We start from the raw sequence: 23,971 nt of genomic DNA on the forward strand, positions 1-23,971 counted from the left end.
CTTCCAGGGGTTAACTGCTCTGGCAGCCAAATAAAATACAGAGAGCGCTGTGTAATTATGGAGACAGTCAAAGGGCAGACTCTATTTTGAAATCTATTTGCACAGACAAGGTCTTCCAATTTCGCTTACAGGAAACAAGCTGGTAAAGGGGGTCTCCTCCTCTCCAGATGCTTTCCACACGTTTTTCCCACATCAGGAAATCGTGGACATGGACACCATGCAGGACTGTTTCCTGGATTGCAGAACTATGTCATTACAAGGAGAAGAGCAAGTCCCTGCTTGTGAGAAATATTTCCTCCTAATTGGATGTATTAGGGGAAAGCAAAACCCATAAGGACTACTGAAAATGTGACTAGCAGCAATTTGTAAACAGGACGCAGCCACAGCTGTCACGATGGTACTGGAAAAGAGAAAGCAGAAATGAAAGGGTAAAAACACTCTGTTTTTAATAGCATGATTGGGGAAATGAAATATTCATCAGGATAGATGTGACTTCAGTTACAACAGCAACACATTGGTGAAAACTTCAACAACAGCATGCTTATGATCCTACCCTGATAAACTGAAACGCAGGCCAGTATCTTGCAAACATTATATTCTAATTGGTATTGTTTTATTTAATTTTTCTGGAAATTAACAACAGAATTTGTTTAGTTAATAGAGGCATTAACAGGACTGTTCTTGTTACTCTCCTAAGAGGCAATGAAGCACAGCAATGGTCAAATGGGCACCGACTCCAAGGGAGAAGAGTCAGCCCCTCTGCCAGCATCACCGTGACTCCCCCAAGTCACTGAAAAAAGTCTGTTTGGCCCTCAGTTATGCTCCTTGCTAATTACAATTCTGCCCTTACTTCATGCAGAGTGGAACTGGGCAATTTGTTGGCTGTATGCCAGTATAAATGAGTTTGTAAATTTATAAACTATATGGAAACAGATTTTGTTTTGCTTTACTTACTATGATTTAGTCTAGACTAACAGACTAAAATGATGAATCAGTGCCTTCTGGAATAGTGCTGTGCTTCTAATTCATTATTCAGTCAAACTTAGGGCCAACAAAATAGCTGTTCTGCAAGTTGGTAAACTGGGAAACCACAGAGAATCAGAATCCCTTCTATTTACAGGAAGGATGACAGCCTAAGGGTACTTCATCCCAATAATAACAACATTCAAGTACCGGTGCCCAGGTCATGACAAGCCATGACCTTCCCCATAGCTCCTTCAGGAAGCTGGCTTGATGCCACCTTTTATCAGCAGCAACTGACAGTGCAACTTTAACAAACAAGAAGAAAAAATTAGTATTATATTCTTAAAATCTCCTTTGACCAGTTGAGCACTTACAGCTCAACTGTATATATACACACACACACACACGGAGTCACACCAAGGCAGTATAAGAAATAAATTAACTGACAGAGTAAAATTCTGGTATATTAAACAGCACTTCCCTCTTTTATTATAGGACTTAATACTGAGTACAATCTAACTATAGCTGAGTGATATCCATGACTATACCAAAGGAAATGAATTGTGTATTACAGAACACGGGATCAAACTGTACAGACACTGGGAACAGAGCATTGCAGTCCTCCAGCACAGCCTTCCATCCCACTGTTATTTCTACTACATTTTCTCCCTCTGACAGAAAAACGTAAGAAGAAAATAAAAAGACAGTGTTGTCTAAAGCAATAGCACTCCAAAATGAGATAAGTCCAGTACAAAAGCTGCACAAAGCAATATTAAGGGTTTCAATCACAGTTACTATCAAGGGAATTTAGGCTCCAGATCACAGCATCTGGCAAGTTTCAACTTCTCTGACTAGCAGGAGAAACATTCCTCTTATGTTACTGCATTCCTTTATTGAGTAAATTAATTTATCATAAAATGAATAAATTAGAATGAGAAACATATCTGTTCAGCTTTCCATACTTAAATACATTTTCTAAGTACTTTCTATCTATCTTTAGATTTTTTAAAAGATCAGAGAAATTACTTTTGCTTGAAAGACTGGTTATTGTATTCATGATTTTGATTTAGTAGGGAAGAAACAACTATTGCAACAAGTTAGTTTAAAAAATAGCACTTGTTTCAGATTAAAAAAATCAGCTATTCAAATAGTCCTTATATACAGCACAATACTATATCTTGTTGTTTATATGCACCCACCCACAGCTCTAACATTCACTGAATCCTACTGGGTTAAAATTTTTTCAGGTGCTCTGTGAAACAACTGTTTTTCAGCTGGCACGTTTATGTCCTATATACATGCCTGACACAATATTAAATGTTAAGAATAAATCCTACTTTAACCTCTAAAATTTCCACCTGAAATGGAAAAAAATACGTCTGGATCACCGTTTTCCACCCCTTCAGTAGGTAAGCAACATTGCTGAAATAAGAGTAATCTTTGCATAGGAAATTTAGGAATGCTCCTGAACATTGTATCAGGATGTTCTGTGTAGCCTGACACATGGGAAGAGAACAGGCAGTCAGTCTTTTTCCTGCAGTAAGTATTTTCCATACACCTACAGCCAAATCTCTAAGGACACAAGATGATTTCTGAATCATAGGTCAGTCTTACCTCAAAATTAAGGAAAAAAGTGCACATGGTCAACAACTTTGGGATGAATACCTTAATAAAATAAGATTACATTACTACTTCTTTGGTAAAATTGACAGCTAGTAGTATTTCTTGCCTTGTGTTGTTAATTACTTGTATTGTCCTGTTTTCACTGAAAACACAAGTTATGTTAGGACAGTAAGTCTTGCTGAGAAAACATGTATGCTTCCTTTGCTAGAGTGATGAGTCTAAGGTTGGGGAATTACATCCCATAATCCAGATTTCAAAGTATAGGAGCAGAGAGGTCTAACAGTTTACAGCTTTCTCTGCTAAACTGCCGTGGTGGTGGGAGAAATAAGCTCTTATTTTTATTTCAAGAAAATGCTCTGCACAAGAAGATGTACTAATCAAGAGCTTGCTGCAGACAACTTGTAGCATCCTGATTAAAACATTTATTTTTAAACCTGTCAGTCATTACCCTGTGCTATTAATGCGTAACTTGGAAGCTTATTCATAAATATGTGACATTTGGGTCACTGAGTGAATTATAATGATAGAATTACGGATCAAATTTGGAAGAGTACAGTAAAATGTTTGGGAGATGTTTTAAATGTTTTTTAAACACCTTTCATTTATCTCCTTGCTTAACATTTACAAAGACGTCTTTTTAGCATAAAAATCCCTGTTTCTCAAACAGTGATACAGGAAGAAGTTGTTTACATTTCAGAAGTACCAACATACATCACTTATGACAAAAAAACCAAGCACTCCATAAGAAATGCTCAATCACTGTCAATCATACACACTAAAATATACATAAACCAAAGCATGTGGTATGAACTGTATTAGATTCAAACTGAACACAGAATTACAACTATAACAAACAAAACCCAAATAATTACTAGTGACTCACAGGCCTATTTACACATCTCACCAAACTATTGGAAAGGTAGGTAACCATAGAAACCTGTCAGCCTAAATTCAGCACTTAAAAATTTGTATTTAGTTTAAAATGCTGACAATTCTGTTTCTATTTGACAAAATTAATATTTTTAAAGGCTTCAGTTTTTGCTTTGGTACTTAAATAAACACTTTAAATTATTTCATCTATTAGTTTCTAATAATTTGCCTTTTACACAACCAAAAATTGCAGTTTACTCTCAGTAATATAAAATGTTAATATATTTTAATATTGCAAATTATTTTCTAGCATTTCTTTAATGACTGAAATTAAATAACAATATAAAACAAACACTTCTGCACTTACTATTAAATGGTTTGCATATGGACTTTTTTAAGCTACACACTAGCAGAAAAAAGAAATTACTGAAATTAACTGTTAAAGCTGAAATGCTAATAGCCTTTTCAACTTATACTTCTTTTTCACTGACAATTGCAATTTGCATGGCTTAAAATTTAATACTATCATTAGTCCTAATGTCCTATATTTTACTTCATAATCTAAATGAGTAAAATATTATTTTTGCAGTTCCCTGGCTCTTATACTTAGGCTGTAATGTTCAGTGTGTATTTCATTATGTAGATGAGCAATGGAAGTTGTCTAACATGATTTAAATGGGTCAACAGTATTTTCCTATTCCCATTAATCATCCAGACAGCCACACACACAAAAAAATAGCCTTGAAAACGAACCTAGGAAATCCTTTTTTATCGGCGGCTCTCCCCAGCCCTCCAAGAGCAGCACACCCGTGCTGCAGGAGCCGGGAGCCGCGGCCGGGCCCCGCTGGCCTGGCCCCGCACGGCCCCGCCGCTGCCGCGCCGCCCGCGGCCCCGTGCCAAGAATGATTCTCGTCCTGCCACGCTCAATGGGAGCTGTGTGTTGACAAACTGAGCAAATGTGAATCGGCAAAATTCATTCTTGGCACGGGGACACACAAGTGTGCTGAAAGGCCCGCTCCGCTGCACTGGCAGCCCGCGTCTTCTGGCGCACACACACTTGTCAGAGCTCCCACGGAAGGCAAAGGACACAGGATGAGCCCGTTTATTGCCAATTGTTTATAAAACACATCAAAATTAAGGGTTCTATTCTCAAGCCATGTAACTACCATCTACGGCCCACTTCATATACAGCGTATGGCAAATAAAATGGCAATTTATAAATAACACAGCCCTTCTGTAGAAAGGGAAGTTGTTCTAATAGATGATAAAGGGGAAGGACATAAGTATAAAACAGGCAGAAAATAACAGAATTGTTGTGTGCCAAACATTCAGACTAATTTATTTAAAAAATACATTATTAAGCTAAAACAACAACAACAAAAAAAAACCCAACAAAACAGATAAACAAAATCCAAAAACAAACAAAACCAAAACCACAACCCAAAACCTCATTTCTGAACTATTTTCACCACATTATACCCATACTTTGTATGGTTTATTGGACTATTCTACTGTCAGATTTTCTAAGCTAGACAGAGTAAGCAAGGAGTCTTTACAAGAAATTAGGTCTCAAGCTCCTTTTTCTAGACTGGAAAGGGTTTACACAGCCTTTTCTCCTCAGACAATAAATCCATAATAAGAAAGAAATGTTTTGTTCTCCACAAGGTGAAGATAATCTAACTTGTGAGCAAAATATGACAGGCAATTCTCCTGAGCATGTTTAGCTACCTTGTCTGCAAAAGTGGGCAGTAATCTATGAAATTCTATATAGGGACATCTATTTAATCAATTACTAATCTGTGAACTCAACTCAGAACTTCTAGATCCAGTCAATTACATGCTAAGAATCCTGCTGCATACTTTTTTCACATGGAAAATGTGAAGTCTGTCTCAATCTATACTCATGGCCTATTGAAAAGTGATGTGACTGTGAATTTGAGTCTTACAGCTCCGGCCACAACTTCATAAATGTCAAGGCTCCTGATCTCTACTCAGTAGGCAAAGAGCTACAGTGAAGTTGATTCTGCTGTGGCTGTTCCCCTGGCAATGGCACAGCCATTGGAAGTGTTATGCCCATGCCTGGGCCATGCTTGCTCATCCTGTAGTGGTTGGTAGTCCATTGTCACCGCTTGTCACACCGGAGGGGACATGAGAGAACTGCTGCCTTTCCCTAGACACCCCAGCAGGTTATTTTCATCTGGTTGAATTTTCAGCTGCCAACACCTGACCAGTTTGCAACACCCATCTGGTTTCCACAGCTGGGGATACTGTTGCAGCAAGCTCTGCCAAAGCCTTTCCATCAGCTACCTCACTCTATACCTGATTTTGTGAAGCAGCTTTTACAGAAGAGTTATTTGGACAAAACAGCCCCCAAATGAACAAAAACAAGACTGTATTTATCAAGGAGATTTTAGAAGCAGCCACTTCTGCAGTCTTTGGTTTGCTCCGCAATTACATTCTTGCCAGAAAACATATATTAGTTAAGGAGAGTACTCTACAACTCAAAACTCTTAGACAACATAATGATACTACTCAGGAAGCTGCTGGTACAGTTATACCAGCAAAATAATTCTTGCTAGTACAATTTGATCTTTTGGAGCAAGCTTTGATTTAAGCTTTCTCAGAAGAGAACCATTCTCATGAGATGAGCTTCTGCTGATTTAGCAAGGTGTGTTAGAGCATGAATAAATCTTTATAAACCCAGACAAGACCCACTACTGTATTTACTTCTTCAAAGAACACCCATTTCTACCATGACTCACAGAATTATGTTAATAATAATAATAATCAGTGCAGAACAACCAGAAATGGCTTGGATGCCACCAAGTCACCTAGTCACCTCACAGGTGTAGTTCAAAAAGGACATGACAATGACATTAAGCCTTGTCATCACCTACCACTCCATTAACAAGGCATGAGCGTGATTTGATGCTCAGATCTCCACAAATGACTATGGGCAACACCTCCTCTCAGTGTCAACCCAGCATGTCTTTGTGAGATGCCAATCCACTTTGTCCAGTGGAAAAGGACCTCAACTCAACAGCTCTAGATGAGTTTACAAGCACACTCAAGAGCTGAAAAGTCAAGCAGAATACAAGCTGATCTCCAGTAACTGCACCATTTCTTACATAAAGCATCTCCATTTTATATGGAAGGAAGCTGGAACTTTACTGTGGCTTCTGCCCAACTCCATCTTCACCTGTGTCTTTCAGTAAATCTGAGACTGAACAGCTGGAATTTATATGAGAAACAAACTTGCCATTTTCTTTCAATGTTATGCCACATCTGTTGACTTTCTTTTAAAAAAACACATAAGGCAGGATGCAATTTAAATTTATGTACAAGAAAGCATGAAACAGATAATCTGAGAAGTGTATAAAGTTCTACACAGAACATCTGATATGCTGTAAGTATTAATGTATGAATTCAGACCGTGTTCTTACTGCAATAGTTCTTCACAATTCAAAATGAGCTTAATCTAAAATGAAACATGACTTTGAACAGCTTCTAACAATGAATACCTGAACATAAACATCTTTAAAATATGAAAGCTGGAGTCTTTCTAGAGCTGTTTAGAGTGGCTGGTTATTTATAATCTAAACTCAAAAGAGAACAGTGCCACTTTCAAAAACATCCACAGAAGTTTTCTCAGACATACGCTACAGAGTATGTCTGCCAAAAGACCTCCAAGGAGCTCTGAAGAGCCCTTTATTCTCCCTTCTAAGGCTTCCATGCAGCAGAGCAGCTTGTTGAACACTTGGTTTTTAACATTCCCCTTTTTCTTCAGAAATTACAAAGGGAAAGACATTAATGATTTGGAAAGGCCACAGTCTCTAAAAGGACAATGAACAAACTTTCCATACCTTCAAATCATACAAAGAGGGTAAAAAATTACCAACAGAGAAGAAAGCTTTATTATACAACAACACAATATTAATGTTTTGAAACAGTTCCTTTAAAAAAAATCTTCTAGAATCTCTTTTCACCCTAGATAACACTAAAGGCCAGTGGTGCGACCTGAACTGGTGAATACAAAATACAACTTTTCTTAAAGGGAAACTAGAACTTGATTTCATACAGTGCCTTCATACTTAGTATGTTATAAATTGCCTTAAATACTGGCAGGCAAACAGCCATTATGCACTCAAGAGCTCATATGTAATAATACTTAGCATTTTGATAGAGCTTTTCATCTTCAAAGTGCTTTACAAACAACTCATTAATCTCAACCAATGCACCCGCAAGGTAGATAAATATCTGCCTTGTAGGTGGAGAAAGACACAGGAAGTTCAATGACTCATCCAAAGCCATGCACACTACCAGCCCCAAATACCCCTAGCTCCTGGCTCCTAGTGCCATGAAGGACCTGAGCCCCTCTGTGTGTTGAGATCATATCTTCTCTTGAGCCACAGAGCTGCAGGAGAACTTATTTTACTGTGAGGCAGTGCAGAGTGCCAGCCTAGCTGGAGACCCTCCTTTTTCAAAAGGTGGTAATTTCCAAGGAGTGCTAGCTCCCACCAGGATCACCAGCCCCAGGAAGTAGGAAGTCCATGAGATCCCAAAGTGAGACTCATAACACAGATTCCCAAACTGATTCACCATCAAGCAGTGAGCTGGAAAAGTCTCTGTGCTGGCAGAAGCCTTTGCCTCTCTCCCTAATTGTTTCTAGCTGCTGCAGAGACTCCAGAGCAGCAGATTCTTACAAGTCAGACAACACAACACTGAAGTCTCTGGCCTCTGAGTACTGCCAAGATTCAAGAAAACAGCTTCACTCCTCTGGTATTCTCTATTAAAAACTTGTCATGAAATTTTGCCTTCAAGAATAGTAATTCTCTTTCCTATAAGTGACTGGAAAAGAAATCTTAACGTGATTATGCTGCATGATTATACTTTTAACTTTCTGAGTTTTAAAAGTATCAGTTATGATTCTTCTTAAACCTCAGAAATACCAGGAATGTCAAACCTGGAGCAGATGAGAAACGTGGAAGGTGTAAACAATACAATATATGTACTGTGCTACAGCAGACTTTATATTCCCTTACACAGAGAAAATGAATAATGAACTTTTAGTAATGACATATTTATTTTAGATGTTTATTAGTCACTAGATTAAAATATATAAATCTGACAATCCTTATCTGTTCATTCTTCACATTTGTGAGCCCAGAGCTTAGCAAGTTCTCCAGCCACTGTTGTTCCTCCCTGGGTAAACCACTCATTTTTAAAAACATAGGTTAGTCAGACAAACTGTTACAATAACAGAAAAACAAATCCCACTTTTTCTTAAGATATCAAAGAAAAAAGTCTCTCTACAAGTAATGGTATATATAACATGTTAGTTAAGCAAACACAAGCAGCAAAAGATAAATGAATGGCAAAAATGTAATGTAGCTAAAAGAGCTCTACCAGCCTACCCAGCTGACTTGAGTATAAAATGCAAAATAAGAAGAAAGAAGCAGCCTTTAATTATTCTTTCCCACCTTAATGTTTTAAACTTATAAAGAAAAAAAAACCCAAGCCCACATAATCCAAAACAACACGAAGAAACAACTCATGATCATTAAACAGAAACTACAAGTTCCCCACATTTAGAAGACTTTTAAGCTTATTATTTCATTTATTTAAAGTGAGCTTGTGTCTGACTGCCAACACCATGCTTTTAAAAAAGAAGTAAAATCTACAACTCCCAATGAAAATAAGGGCATATAAGAGCAAACTAAAAATATAACATACAGGAAATAAAATTAGACTTAATTACATTGAACATTAACATTCATTCTGCAATCACAAAAAAAAACTCTAAAATCATTTTCTAAATTAAAAACTCCACCATAATATTCTACAACTAAAATAATATGCAATCTTTATATAATGTAGTTTTTCCAAAAGAACAAAACAGATTAAAGAGCAGCATGCAAGAACAAAATTTAAATCTGCAATTGTATCCACTAAACTCTGCAAGTCTAACAATGATGATGCAGTAAAAAATCACCCAATGTCTCAACAGTAATGCCACAACATTTTTTTGCTATTTTGTTTAATAACTCATCACTTTATTTGTATGCAGTAATGAAGAGATGTCACAGCAACTCGTGTCTGTCTCTGTGTGCTCTATTCTTTCCTGCTTCTGTTTTCAGGGTAGGTTAAAAAGAATATTTTCTCCTAATCACCAGCAAACCAGTACCAGATTTCACTTGTGGTTAAAGTATGCTACCCATCAGTACAAGGCAATGCTCCATAAAAACAACAAAGAAAATAAAAAAAGCAAGAGGCAAGGTCTGAACACATTTTTCTTTCAATTCCCTTGGGAATCATGGTTCTATAGGTCTTGAATTCCCAGGCAGAGGGGATCATGTTCATCAGTTACAGCAGCTCCTCTGGGCCTAAGTCCAGGTAGACTGCTTGTCTAAACTTGATGAAATATAGGCGCCATCAGGTAACAGCAGTGGTTGGGGAGACTCCAGAAATGTGTAACTGAAAACTAAAAAATGAAATTAAAACAAGGCTGTAGCCGAACAGCCTCTTTCTACAGGATGCAATAACTGTAAGGCAAAGAGTTTAAAACATCCAGACTGCTCCTTATATATGTTCTTTTGCCTCTTCACATAGATAATATGAAAGATGGATTGGGCAGACAAGCATATTTTAACAAACATTGATTTTAAGTAGAAATGCTTAGGAAAGAAACCACTGTGACAAATACAAATGGTTTGAATAGACAAAACATTAAAAAGAAGTCATTGCCCTGTAACCCACTCTCCCTCCCACTACATTACTTCAAAATATTTTCAAATTAAATTTTCATGCTAATAAGTATTGCTAGATCAACAGCACTGGGATGTGGTGTCTAGAAGCACTGCAAGCTACCCATCATGGCACATCATCATGTCAAACTGTCAAAAGAGAAGAGAAGGCAGCAAGGCTCTCACTACGTGTGCATTTTGAAATGCTATAGGAATCTGCTTGTTTGGGAGTGGGGAAGGAAGGAGGAACCAAAAAAAGGAAAATTATCAATTCCCAGTTGATAAGATCATTGTAACTGGGTGTCCTAAAGGTAGTTTTAGCAAAGAAAAGGCCTTTTCAGAATGCATACATGATCAAGTACTACTGTGAAATCACAAATTGCAGTGGACCAGCAGGATTGTCACTGAAGAATGCTCAAAAGCTCCTAAGCTTTTGTTTAAATTTCCCCCTGATTCACAACTGTCACAATCAGAACATCATATCTACTCTATGCAAATATGATGGAAAAGAAAACCAGCTTAGATTTCATGACACAGACGTCCACTGCGACTTTAGCATCAAAACAGGTTCAACACCAGAAGTAGTTTGTCTTCAAGTTGACTTCAGCCAAAGTCCACATCTCTTCAGAATAAAAAAAAAGAAAATACCAAAATACCACAGAAATATTTTTTGGTATTTTCAACCTTACACTCCAACTATAGCTATACATGGAAAGCCACACATGAAATGAGGTTAAGTGTGCCAAACTGGGTTTCCCCTACACAGCTACAGAACACCCACAACACACAAATCCCAAACTTTACAGATATGTGGTATTTTGGTTTTATATGCACCTTAAATTCAGCTTCTGGTCTAGGTAGGGTAATTCAGTGCAAAAACTTGAATAAAAGAAATTCTGTATCTAAATTTAGAAAGCACTTTACCTATGTCCACTGCTAAACTGCATGTTTGCCTGGTAACTTAAAAGCAGCAGGCACCAGGGCAGGCTCAGGCCCTGTTTCATTCTGCTGGTGCTGCGCTGCCACAAAACCCTTCAGAAATTACTCCCTCAGTGCTAGAGTTTCTCCATCCATCAGCTAGTGCTCATGATTTCAGCCCCTTTTGTCTGCTTAGCTATCTGCACTGTGAGCTCTCAGAGGCAAAATAAAATGTTTTATTATATGTTCACAGGACATTTGATCCTGTGATTTTAGGGAGTGAAGCTATCTGCTCTAAAATAAAAGGTAATTCACTATTTGAGGTCCAGAATTTCTTTAGGAATGATTCAATCCTTCATTCTTTCTCCTCAAACACTATACATTACTCTAAACAAGCTTCTAGACCTGTCATATACTCTATCACTATTCTTGATGTTTTAAGTAACAGAACATGCAAGGCCCAAGTAGCCTGACACTTCACAGTTTGATCCTGCACGTAGCCTCGGCAGGGTCAACTTCCAGTATAGATTTTAGGAGTCTGTATTTTTCTTCCTTTTAATTTAATCTCTAAAGATTGTGAGGTGGTATCCTTTATTTCACTGATTTGCTGTAGGAGTATAGAGGAGGTTAAATCAGTTATTTGGTTCTTTGCAGAACAACACAGAATTTGTGTGTCTTGGTTAGCATTGCATTTGTGAGCCTGAAGAGTAGAAGACCGAAGCAACACCTAAAGGAGGTACAAAGATTGCCTTCTTTGCTGCCCAGAGGCAGTACTGAACTGAGGATCTTGAATTAAAATCACAGACATGACTTTCCATTTCAGACTTTCTACCCTATTACATGGTATTATGTTGAGCCTTTGTTTCTACACCTGCAGCCAGGTGAGGAAATGCCAGAGGACAACAGGCTCTGGCAGGCAGTGTGGAAGTTGTGCATGCCAACAGTCCTCACTCCAGACATCCCCATGTCCATCTGTGAAGACAGAGACAGCACTGCAAAATCCAATTTGGAAACACAGCAGCAAGACAGCTCCCTACAATGGGGCATCCCACTTTCTTGCTAGAGTCATTCTCAGAGCTTCATGGTATTTTCCTTCAGGGTCAGTAGCCTCTGCACAAAGCTGGACAATGGCCCTTCAGTGAATCACCACACCAGGGCAGCAAGCTCCTGCAGATGGTGGAAAAGCCTCAGAGCTCTGCCATAGGAATGCAAAGAGGAAGTAGCTCTTTTCTGCTTAGAGAAAGCTCCAGGTGAGCTTTAAGGAGAATTCTGCAAAATTAAAGAGTGCTACATACAAAATAAATTTCCAAACAAGGTCAATTTTGCCTGAAGGATTATGGCTGGGCTCACTTTCCTTAACTTCTGGCTCATGAAAATGTACATGTGTAATACATTTATCATAGACTAAACACTGGCAGATACAGGACAGTACCAGGACCTGGGCACCCAAGATACAAGGCATGCAGAGCAGGGAAAGCATTCACAAAAAGCTGAAACTAAGTACTCCTCAGGAACTCATCATTAACTTTGTCTCCATGTGGGTTTTAGCTGTAGCCACAACGGTGATGCTCTGGTGCCAGGGCAACGGGCACCTTCCTACAAAGGAGAAAGAACTTAGTCTGAAATGAATGGCTACAAGAGTAGGTGTGGGTCACTAAAGCTGTTGATGTGGCAGAAAATGTTGGTTTTCAGCAGCTGTCCAGGACATCTGTTAATGACTTTCCTTCATTTAAAGACAACCTTAGCTAATGCTGAGAAACCTAAGCTCACAGAGAAACCACACCCTACACATCCACCCACACCCAGAAGTGATGGATCTCGTAAGAAAGAAAGACACTGTGTGCTGCCAACAATACATTACCTCTCAACTGAGAGAAGAGAACGATTAAACACTTTATTGAAAGGGGAATATTTTTCTCTCATGCCTCAAACCATGAAAGTGCATGTCTTCCCCAGAGCTGCTGCACAGTTGAAATGGGAATAATTCCTCGCCTGCCTGATTATTTTCCAGACAGGGATGAAACTACCTTAGGATCATTTAAAAAATGTTGAAAGTGTACTACAATCAAATGGTTTGAACTTCCACCATGCATCACTTGCAGCTCATAATGCTAATGTTAAATTCTGGAGACATGAGTCTGTCTACAAATTAATGGAAAATGTGAATTAATATTTTCTTCCAGCTAATTGCCCAACTCATATATTGCACAGTGCAGCTAAGTACATTAGATCTTGAAAACTCTCTTGCACAAGTCTTAAACCACTTTTTCTCATTTGCCAACAACAACAAAAAAAAAACAGAATTACAGGACATATTTAATTGTAAGGCTGGAATACCAGGAAACAGTCAAGTCTCCCCAAAACTGTTATATGTATAGTCTATGGTTAATTTTTTAAAAAACATTAGGTTAAAAGTACTGGAAGTTACTATAGGTGAGTATTAATTGTTTGAGTTGTACATTTCTGAATTTCTTTTTAACAGTGAGAAAAATACAAAGTGATAATTCTACCATTTGAATATAAATAGTGGTAAGAAGATTTATATGATTCATTCTTAACATGAGAATGGTACCTAATATGCTGAAATTTGTGGTTAAATATGCTTATCAAATAGCAAGCTATAATAAAAAAAAGAGAAATATAGCTCCTGTTTCAAAATGAACCACCAGGAAGATGGAAACAGACTGATTCAGTAGCTTATGGCAGCAAAAAATAATCTGAAATGAATATTTTCATTTCAGGGTGAAAAAAAAAGAAAATAATCTACTTTTGAGTCCTTTTACTTCCTCTTAGAAATACTGAAAAGTTTGAATTTTATAAAATCAGGAGCATTACCAAGGTCTGCAGATTAAAAAAATGCGAGAAATTAGCTGTATCAGAAACACTGCCCAGTAAAAGATTCAGTAAAGCAGGTACTTTATTTATTTAATCACTTCCCAGATGGAGACCCCACAGCACACTTCTGTACAGTAACATGCAGAGTCCAACATAAAATGGCAATTTAAAAGTTCATGACCAGTTTTACCATCCTAAATGTCAAAGCCATGTCTGACCAGAAAGAAAAACTATGTCAAATTACTTGTCTGCACTCTTATCTAGAGCATATAAACCAGATCACATTGCCTCAGTTACTTGCTACACCTTCTTTATTAGTCCAACTAATGTTTGTAACTTGTGTAGTGCTTCAGGATAGTTTGATGATTTTCATATAAATACCCTTCTGGAGAAGAGTTTATTATTGCTTTAATATACACTGTTTTGGCTAACCTAACTATGAAATATAGAAAATACTCAACCATGCATTACTGACAGGGCTTGTAAACCAAACTGGTGACCTACACAACCCAAAAAAAGGGGGAAAAAAAAAAAAAAAAAAGCAAATCCCAAAATCCCAACTTATTTCTAATGACACTTGGCACTTCTGGGCAAACTTGAAAGTGTGAGGCCTTGAAGCTGTACTGTAACAGAATCAACTCCAGCTATATCACTCTGTTTCTATAAAATAAAAAATATGTAGGGCATTTCCTCCTCATTTTACTCACAGTGGGGAAAGAGTAACATTCTCAGAAAAATTTTGAAAACAAACATCTCCGAAAGGCTCTATAGTCACAGAAGAAGAAGGATCTCACAACCTCTCATATTCTGTGATGCTGGAGACAGATATAGTTCTGGTCAGGTGCAGTTTCCAGGTTCCCCACTGAGGAGCCTGTGGACAAATTCCCAGTTCCACAAGGGGCTGAACAAGGCACTCAGCCCCTTAGCAAGCAAACAGCCAGCCTGGGAACACAAACTACATATGCAGGGATGTATCACACCCCACCAGTCTATACTGAATTGACTTTAAACACCTGGCCCAAAGTAAGTCACACGGCTTAGCACAGAATTCTTATTCTTGCTAGGGAAGCAAGATCAGGAATCAGTTATATCAGTATGGAACACAAAAGTAACTCAATTTACATGGGATGACTTCTCATCTATTATTTCCCTGTGGCTTGAAACCCTGAAATTTCATTATAAGAAATCAGGGGTTTCTACTCTACAATAATTCACCTGTATAAAATAAATAGATCTGTAAGAGATTACTATGCTTTAAATCATCTAAGATATAACTGTAGATATCAATGCAGTTCTTTCATGTATCCTACTTTATTGCAATAAAGTAGCACAGATTCAATTACGGTCATACCTGAAACTGTGATAATATCTAATCAGAGCATTTGCAAGCCAGTGAATCAGCACACAATCCATACTATTTCTAACTACAAACTGTGACAGTGACAGAGCCTGTGCTCTGGGTGCTTCCTAGTTTTCTTTTACAAAACAGTAAATTCAATTCACAGTCCTGTGCATCACCTGTAAAATTTTTTTTTGAATACTCTTCAAGAAAAGGTGACTGCTAAATTGCAGTTCAACCCACTGCTAGTCCACTCTGAAATGCAGCATTTGAGCATACAGAATTTCACAAAGATTTGTGGAAACCACAAATGTGTGCCTTCTCCTTGGGTTGAAAGGGTTTGAATTCTGACATTAGCAAGGCAGAGACTATTCAAATAACTTCCCTATACATGAAAAGTGCTTTTTAATTCCTTAGTATTTTTAAGTCAATTTTCTTTTTTAATAAAGGGTTTTTTTAGGCTAGCCTAAGTCCTTCTGATATGTGGATAAAGCATTTAATCAGTACACAACTTCCAAGATCTCTGCTGTTCAAATGCATTTATGCAGAAACAATTCCATAATAAAGAAAACTTTCATCATTTATAAAAATGTAACATCAGATATATTAAAAAGAACATACATAAGAGGCTATAAAAAAGTAATTTTTGTTCAATTAAGGTAGAACAGATACCCTTAGGTGAACAGAAACCTAATTTAAATTACTTTTGTCTTTCAGTATTTGCAAATTAAATTATACTGAACTGTCCAATTCGGGGAAAACTGGATTTCGTTTAATCGGTCTTGTCTTAACTGTGACAGTTTCACTTTCTCAAGTCTCGGTAAAAGCGTATCCCCATGGGAAGCTGAACAAGGGCTGATGCCTGAACGGAGGGTGGGAAGGCTTAACAAATGTAATTCGCTGGGTTCTTTTAAATGGGTGACGGACATGGGGCTTTTAAGTGCGCATGGGGCTGAAGACCCATGTAGGACACGGGCACACGACTTTAGCTACTTTAGCTTGTGAAAGGTTATGTGGTAGAAAAGTGCTCGTCGGAGAACTCAGGGCACGGGGACAACGGGCCTGACAAGCCATTACACAGGCGGGCGAGCCAGCAGCTAAGAAGCTCTGCACTTGACCGGGCTGGTAGAAGAAACACGTATACTTATGTCAGATTACTTCAGCAGCAGAAATCACCACAGCAGAAGTAGAGCAAAACATTCCCACGGCCGTCCCCCGCCGCGGGGTCCCCGGGAGCGGCCGTGTGCCTGCGCCACGCCGAGCAGAGCGCCGGGGGAGCGCGCCTCAGCAGCCGCCGAGCCCTCACCGCCCCCCGCCCGGGCAACTTCGCGCGCCCGGCCCGGCGGAGCGCTCTCTCGCAGCCCTCGGCAGGCGCGGCGGCGGCGGGACCTTTCGCTCCTGGATTTCAAAGCGAGCCCCGACTGAGCAGCGGCGCGGCGGCGGCCGGCGGGAAGGGCAGAGCGGCGGCCGGCGGGAAGGGCAGAGCGGCGGTCGGGCCCGCGCCTCACCCCGGCGGCGGCGGCGGCGGCGCGCACTCACCTCCGCTCCGCAGCGCGCGGGCGGCTCTGGGCGCCGCCATGCTGCCCATGTGAGGCGGTCACGTGGGCGCGCGCGGCGGCGGGCCGGGAGCGCCCCCCGCCCGCCCTGGGCCGGTGTGAGGGCGGCGGGCGTGAGGGCGGCTGGTGTGAGGGCGGCGGGCGGGCAGCTCCGCCCGGCCGCGGCTCGCTGTGCCCCGCCGTGCTGCTCTCTGCCCTTCCGTACGGCCCCAGCTCACCATCCCCTGCGGGAGTGCTCACTGTCCCTCCGCAGCGGGAGACACGGCAGCGGGACAGAGCTGCCGAAAGTGGGACTCGGTCCCGCGTGAGTGCAGCCATGCTACTCCATGAGGGCTGGAGCTATCTCATAATTTCTTGCCCTTAAAAAATAAACAAAACCCAACCAAATAAGCAAGCAAATACCACCACCTTCCTCACAACTTGTACTTTTGTGAATAAAATATGAACTACTCTTTATGAACTAATTAATGCAAAGGAATACCTCGAAGGCAGGTGCCAAGAGGACGGTGCCTTTTCCAGCTGTGCCGAGTGACAGGATGAGGAGCAATGGCCGTAACTATAACACAAGTTTGATATTAACACGAGGAGTGTTAATATGTTGAGGGTGGCAGAGCACTGGAGCAGGCTGCCCAGGGAAGGGCTGGAGTCTTCTTCTCTGGAGACATTCATAATCCACCTGGATGCATTCCAAAATATGGAAGTAATCCTTCCTTACATCCTCGTACACATGTAATGGTCTCTGTGTCCTTACATACATTCATGTGTACACACAGAGTGGCAAACTGCGGAATAAGTAAGTTAATTGTCAAATTAGAACTCGGGCTGTTTATCTCCAGATTTATTTACCTCCTGGTACAGCCATTAGTAGTTTTTAATGTCCCATGTACAAGTTTTATGATTTAGCTAAGAACAGACTCAAAGCCCAAGGTGGATGGGAATGCTGAGCATATTTATTATTCTAAAGCATATGTGCTTTAGAAAAGGCCCCCAAAAAGTATGAACTCAAAAGTTACACTTCAAGCATTTCTGATTTTAAGGAGCAAAGTCCAAGCAGGCTTTGATTAAAAAAAAAAAAAAAAAAAAAAAAAATATATATATATATATATATATATGCTGTGATCCTCTTAAAGTTTGCTATAAAAGTGCATCTCTTAATCAGCTGCCACGGCATGATAGGTAGCCTATCATATAGCTTATATCCAGACCACACAGCAGTTTAAAGATCAATACAATACCTTACACTGCCTCCAAAAAATAAAATATTCCACTTCTTATAGCCACATGCTGCATGAACTGACGTGTTTCATCATCATTGTTCAGTGAAGGGAGAATGGTAAGATTTTCACAGAAATAAACATAGAGAAATAAATCTAGAGAAAGCATTGCTAAGCTGATCAGTTACACCTCGTGAGCACCGCTACCCACTGCTCACTGGTGAGAGCCATGCACACATTTCATTTGCAGGGCCAGAATGTGCACGGCTTCACTTTGCTCCTAATTCTACCACATAGTATAGTCTTTTAGGAGCATAATTGTATCCTCTTTTGTATCTCAGCAAGGCTTTAGGAATCCAGACACTCAACCACTAGTTCTGTAACATCAATGTGCAGTGTAAAGCAATCACACATTCTGCTGCTTGGCCTAAGCAACTACATATACTCTTGAGTGGGTGGGTGTCCTTGTGTGTGCTTAAAGAGAACAGCACACTTCACATGAAAGTATTCATGTATGATGAGTAATTAGCCACGTTTCCCTCAACTGTCACTGAAGGAGAAAACCAGAGAGCTCTAAGGTAGCCTAGTCTCACCTTTCTTATTTGAGTCAGCAAGTATTTCCCACTCAGTGGAACGAGGCCACTGTTAGAGAAAATGAAGTGAATGCTTGGTTTTTTTTCTGTATGTGTAAGCCCTAAATTCCTTATTGTAACAGCCTGAAAATTGGTTGATGGCATAAGAAAATGGAGGCAATTCTAGTTATGCTGCTACAAGATTTGTAATTACCTTGTCCTTAAGTGTCAGGCTATTTCACAAATACTTGTAGGTACTGACTAGTGGTTAGATTGGACCAATTATTTTTGCATGCCAGAAAATAAGAGGGGATCAATCAAATTACGATCAATTACATTTCAAGCAAACTGTGTAATTTCTGCAGTCTCTGGATGCATCTTAAGCCTAACAACAGTCATTATTCAGTAGTCTCTAATTTACGCTTAGATGCAGGTTTTCTCCTTTTGCTAAGAACTACAAACAACAGCTATCGTTTTTAGGACCTTTAAAGCAGTAAAACGAGGGTGAGTATCTCTGAAAAGAGAGACATACCCGATCCTAACACAGCAAACCTGAAAAAAATCATACTCCACTGCGTTCAAGTTGTCACCAAAAGCAAACACATCTCTTTCTTCTTCATGTGTATAATTGTCTTTTGGTTACAATTGACAAATCCCCCTGAAATGTTTAAGATGGACAGTGATGCCTCAAGATGGCCTGAGCGTCAGGTTGAGAGGCAGTTTTGGAGAAATGACTTTTCAGCCCAGGGTTTATTCAACACGTCCTTGAAGAATGTTTCACATCCCATCTCACTTGCATTGGTTCTGTGCTGTGAAAGCCACCAAGCACTAAATGTAGAATCTCAACTTTATTTCTTCCCAAAATTGGGCAGGCTGATATTAAAATAAGCAAAAGTGTGCTAAAGAAGACAAAGCGAGGTTTTTACATGCAAGTTTCAAAGCAGTCTGTAACAGCCGGTCAACAACAGAGTTGTATCTTATGCACACACAAAATCTTTTAGAGAGCAATGTAGAAACACACTTCTAGTTTAAGTATAGAAGCTTAGACTTTCCTATCCAAGACTGTCGTAAAAGATTATTTACTTCCACAACAGCTTTTGCTGATCTGACTGGTGCTGTTTGGGTCCTGCTCTAATCACAAATAGGTGTTTGTTGTTTCAGCAATGATGTTAATCTGATGCAGGGTGAGAGAGTTTGGAGCCCTGAACTTGCAAAAACCCAGAAATCTCTTACATTAGTGATACAATATATATATATAACCAGATAAAGCTACACTAAATAAAACTTAAATTACACCTTGAGGGAAAGAGAAATAACATATTTACAGGTCCCCATCATATTAAATTCATTCTAGGCAAAGATTTACTCTTTTCTATGAAACTGAAGTTTTAAAACATGAAAACCCCATATAGCTCAGAGAAAAGCCTAACTAGAAAAAAGGGAAGCAGCTAAAAATAGCAGCTTGAACATGGAATATCTCCCTTATTGCCCTACCATTTAGAAACAAAAAAGGGATGTCAAGCTCTTCCCATTGATCTAGATTTTCTTTACATTTTATCTCTTCAGCTCAAACTGTGCAACAACCACAAATGGAGCGTATACCTCCTGTGTGAGGAATGTTTACAGCATTACATGTTCTTTATTTACTGAAGAAAGAAGCTAGTGCTACTCAGAAAAAAAAACAGTGCACAGTACTGCTCCTGCTATATAGATTTTTTGTACAAGCAAAGAGGGATTTCTGAATCCTCTTCCCAAGGCTTTGTCTTCATAGTGTCGTTACCTGAGATTGCTCCAGTTTGGGTGGGAGCCTTATATGTGAAATGAGCTTTGAGGAATCAGTGTAGGACATTTTTGCAACCTTTCTCTCTGCCTCTGGTTTGGAGAATTAAACATATTTTGAACATGGAAAACTGTTAGATTAATGAGCCTTTGTACCTAGTTTGCACCATTCTAGATCTAAAAGGAAGCTCAGCTACAGTGTGTAATCTTGTTTCTCGCAACGTGTATTCCTGAAGGCTTTAGTGTAAGGAACAAAGAACCTGGTAAGCATGTATTTGAATGAGTAGCTATGAGCAGAAACTGGTAGTTGTATTTTTTTTCTTATTTTGTAAAAAAAGATGAGTGATAGGGAGGTAAGCTCATTCCTACAATTTTCCCACCAGTTATAAGCCAGTATGATGGCAGATAGCATGCCCTGCCTGAGCCAAGCTTGCACCTATTTGTACTGCTTTGTGTAATAGCCTTCCATTTTTACTGGCTGCACTAGATTTTTAGCCTCACAATTTCAAATATTGTCACTGGTGTGGTTAACTGCCTTTTGTAAATTGAGTGTTTTAATAGAAAGAACTCAGGGTTAGACTGAAATCTTTCTGATCATTGGAGAAAAGAGATAGCACTGTAAACCAGCTGAAATTACTGAAAATCATGAATGAAAGCATAGGGAAAAATATTTTGATGACTTGAGGCTCATTTTTTTCAGAAAGTGGAAATATCTGCAACACATACTTGCTTATGAGATACAGATGTTAATATTTATTATGCTGTCTTTTTTCCAACTTCAAGTTCAAATTAGCCTAGCAAGCAATGTTTCACAAAGCAGTAGCATTACAGAATAATTTTAAATTTGAAAACTGAAACTCCAAGATTTTATATGATAGGCTTACCAATGTAACAGGTATTTTGTAGTTCCAACAGTTTGATACTGAAGCAAGCAGATCAGAACTGACACTGAGAGGAAAGGTAAAAATGGCAGAATATGCAACATAAGATTTTCAAGCTTTGTAGTGTCTGACAGCCATAAAAAATGATAAAGGAGAAGCATAAAGAACAACAAAGTCTCAGTGAGAGACAAAAAAAGGAATTGAAAAAAATCTATATAAGCACACAGAAATCCTTCATACAGACATTATGGGCTGCTTACCCTCCTGCTGCTATTGCAGAGAGAGACAATAGGTCAGTCTTGAATTGCCTAAACTGCCACATAGCAGCTTTGTGTGCTGGTTCATAGGAGGCAAAGACACTTGCTGCCCAAGACACTCCTTCAGCAACACACAGACCTTTATTCCTCCAACTACAGCACTTAGTGTCCTTCAAGTCCTGCAGATCCTGGCAGTTTGCTTTCTCAGTTCTGAAGCTATAGGTATTCTGTTGTATTTCTTGAGATTATTAGTTGTTGAACAAGTTGTTTCCTACTATCTGCAGTAGGTAACTTTTATGTTTCAAAATACCTGAAAGGGAACAGTTTGACCCAGGCTTCTGAACACAAAACACTTCTCAGAGCTTTATTTACCTCTTAGGACAAAATCTTGTATTAGCACTGTTGACAATACCTTTATATTGGAAGAAAATTTGTGTCTGTCAATTGAACTAAATTCACTATTTTACTGAATTTTTTGAAGTAGATTCACTGTTGACACAGCTGGATTTGTAAGTGATAGATGAACATACCAACATCCTGATGCCAGAAGCATCTACAAAGAAAACCTTCATAAATATACTCAGAGATCTTATGAACATTCTGAATATTCAAATGTAAAAAAATCTCTAAAGTGCTTTACCAGTATGTTGTGAAAAGTTTCACTTGAAATTTGAGAGAAGTGATTAAAGAATCTGGATTTTATCAAAATGCAGAAAAAAAGTCACATAAGCCTATTATTAATACAACTATTATTAGTGTTTGCTTTAAGTTTCTGTTAGCTAGTAATAACTGAAAAGAACAATAGTGCTTAAGAAACCTAGAATAACAGATTAAGTATTTGAACAACAATATTTTAAATCCAGGATTACTTTAGCATCACATTGTGCCCAGAATAGGAGAGGGCTCCAATAGCATTCAATTTCAGCTATCCAATTCTCATGCCCCCAACCTAGAGTGAAAGAGCTGCTACTAAGCCTCAGTGTTAATTTGTCAGCTCACAAATCCACACAATTAAACTCCTCCAGTACTTGCAATTCCATACAGACAGCTGTTAGTAGCTCACTGGTCTTCTCAGCACACAGAAGTCAAACAACACTAGTGTTCTACACCACAAAGCATTTGTTTAAATATAGTAGGAGGTTCTTGTTCTTAGTTATGTTAACACAAAAATACAAACATTACGCAAAACTTACTAAACTTTTATAAACAGTATTACACTTTTTAATTTCACAATACGACTCACTGAACAGCTGGAGTTGCTGCTGTGTGTACTTCTGAGACAAGCATCCTGCAGTTCACTTGTAGGTGAAGTTATCCTGTTGAAAATTATGAACAAAATATCCAGACTGGCAAGCTAGGACTTTGTCCAGCAGCATCCTGAAATGTGGGTGTTTAGGCAATTGTACCACAAATGCATAGTCTCTGAAATGTTAGCTCAAACAGATGCACCCCACAAGCCTACTGAAGGAAACTGGCATGTGCCCCCCAGCAGTGTCAGAAGAGCTGTTGTAGCTTTCTAGCTGTCCAACAAGATTATTGCCTTCTTTTCTTTGCCAAGGGAATGGATAGTCCAGACAGTTAAGACCACTTCAGGCAAAGTCAGCGGGGCTAGTTTAATTTGCTGATGAAGATTACTTCAGATAATTGGCTTAATTTACTGTAATGGATTAGGGTGTACTGACAAGGTCTTTCCTGGCAGCAGAGCTGCAGAAGCTGTAATCTGCTGCAAGATGGAAGGATTCAGTTTCTAGACCTCAAGGAAGTAGTTTATTCCTATTTTTCATGCCAAGAAGTTTTGCAGTTCACAGGCACATCCCAACATCTTAGAATGTTCCCAAGACCATACTGGAATGAGAAACCACTGAAGGAACTGGAAGCACTAATTCAAACTCTTTCAACTATGTCAATGTAAAGACAAAACCAAAAATATGTTGTGAAAAAATGAATCTGCCCTTGTCACTGTGTGAGAGAAGTTTCACTATTTATGAATAGCAAAAGGAAATTGTGATTAACGAAAGCAATTTTGTGCTTTTTGGCTCAGTAATTTCTAAGTGGGCAAACAACCCATTAGGCAGTGTTTCTTCTTGTCAGTCCTACAGTTTCTTCAATGGCTTAAGTCATGGAGTGTTAGTGCAGGCTGCCCCAGAAGTACCAGAAGTATCCTGGACCTCTACACAGGAACCAAATTTAAGCACAATTCTTCAGTTCAGCTTTCCCACTTCTGACTTATCACCAAGATCTGAACGTGTTCAAAAAAAAACAAAACCAAAACCATCCACAGAAAAAAAACCAAACCCCAAGTTCCCCAACTTAACCTCAGCCTTTGTATTACTACCAGGAAAGGTCTTTTAACAATTGTTATTACTGATTAATAGATTTGGATACTACAGTAGATGAAAGATGTATCGTACATCTTTCATC

The 23,971-nt window shown here is 39.1% G+C and overlaps 1 protein-coding gene across 3 annotated transcripts in view; it reads right to left on the reverse strand.

The window, feature by feature from the left end:
* METAP1D (methionyl aminopeptidase type 1D, mitochondrial) overlaps positions 1–16,903 on the reverse strand; it is a 44,021-nt gene extending 27,118 nt beyond the window's left edge. The window contains exons 1-2 of one of the 3 annotated variants that reach the window (XM_064434444.1): positions 16,831–16,903; positions 130–400 (exon numbers count right to left, since the gene is read on the reverse strand). In XM_064434444.1, the coding sequence (XP_064290514.1) occupies positions 130–193 (64 nt within the window). In that variant the 5' untranslated portion in view covers positions 194–400; positions 16,831–16,903. Of the gene's footprint in view, positions 1–129; positions 401–16,449; positions 16,546–16,830 lie in introns of those variants that run through there. The other 2 variants (XM_064434445.1, XM_064434446.1) reach the window with 2 other exon arrangements.
* Positions 16,904–23,971: the final 7,068 nt, after the last annotated feature.

Source organism: Passer domesticus, chromosome 10 (genome assembly GCF_036417665.1).
Source record: "Passer domesticus isolate bPasDom1 chromosome 10, bPasDom1.hap1, whole genome shotgun sequence".
Taxonomy (NCBI): Eukaryota; Metazoa; Chordata; class Aves; order Passeriformes; family Passeridae; genus Passer; species Passer domesticus.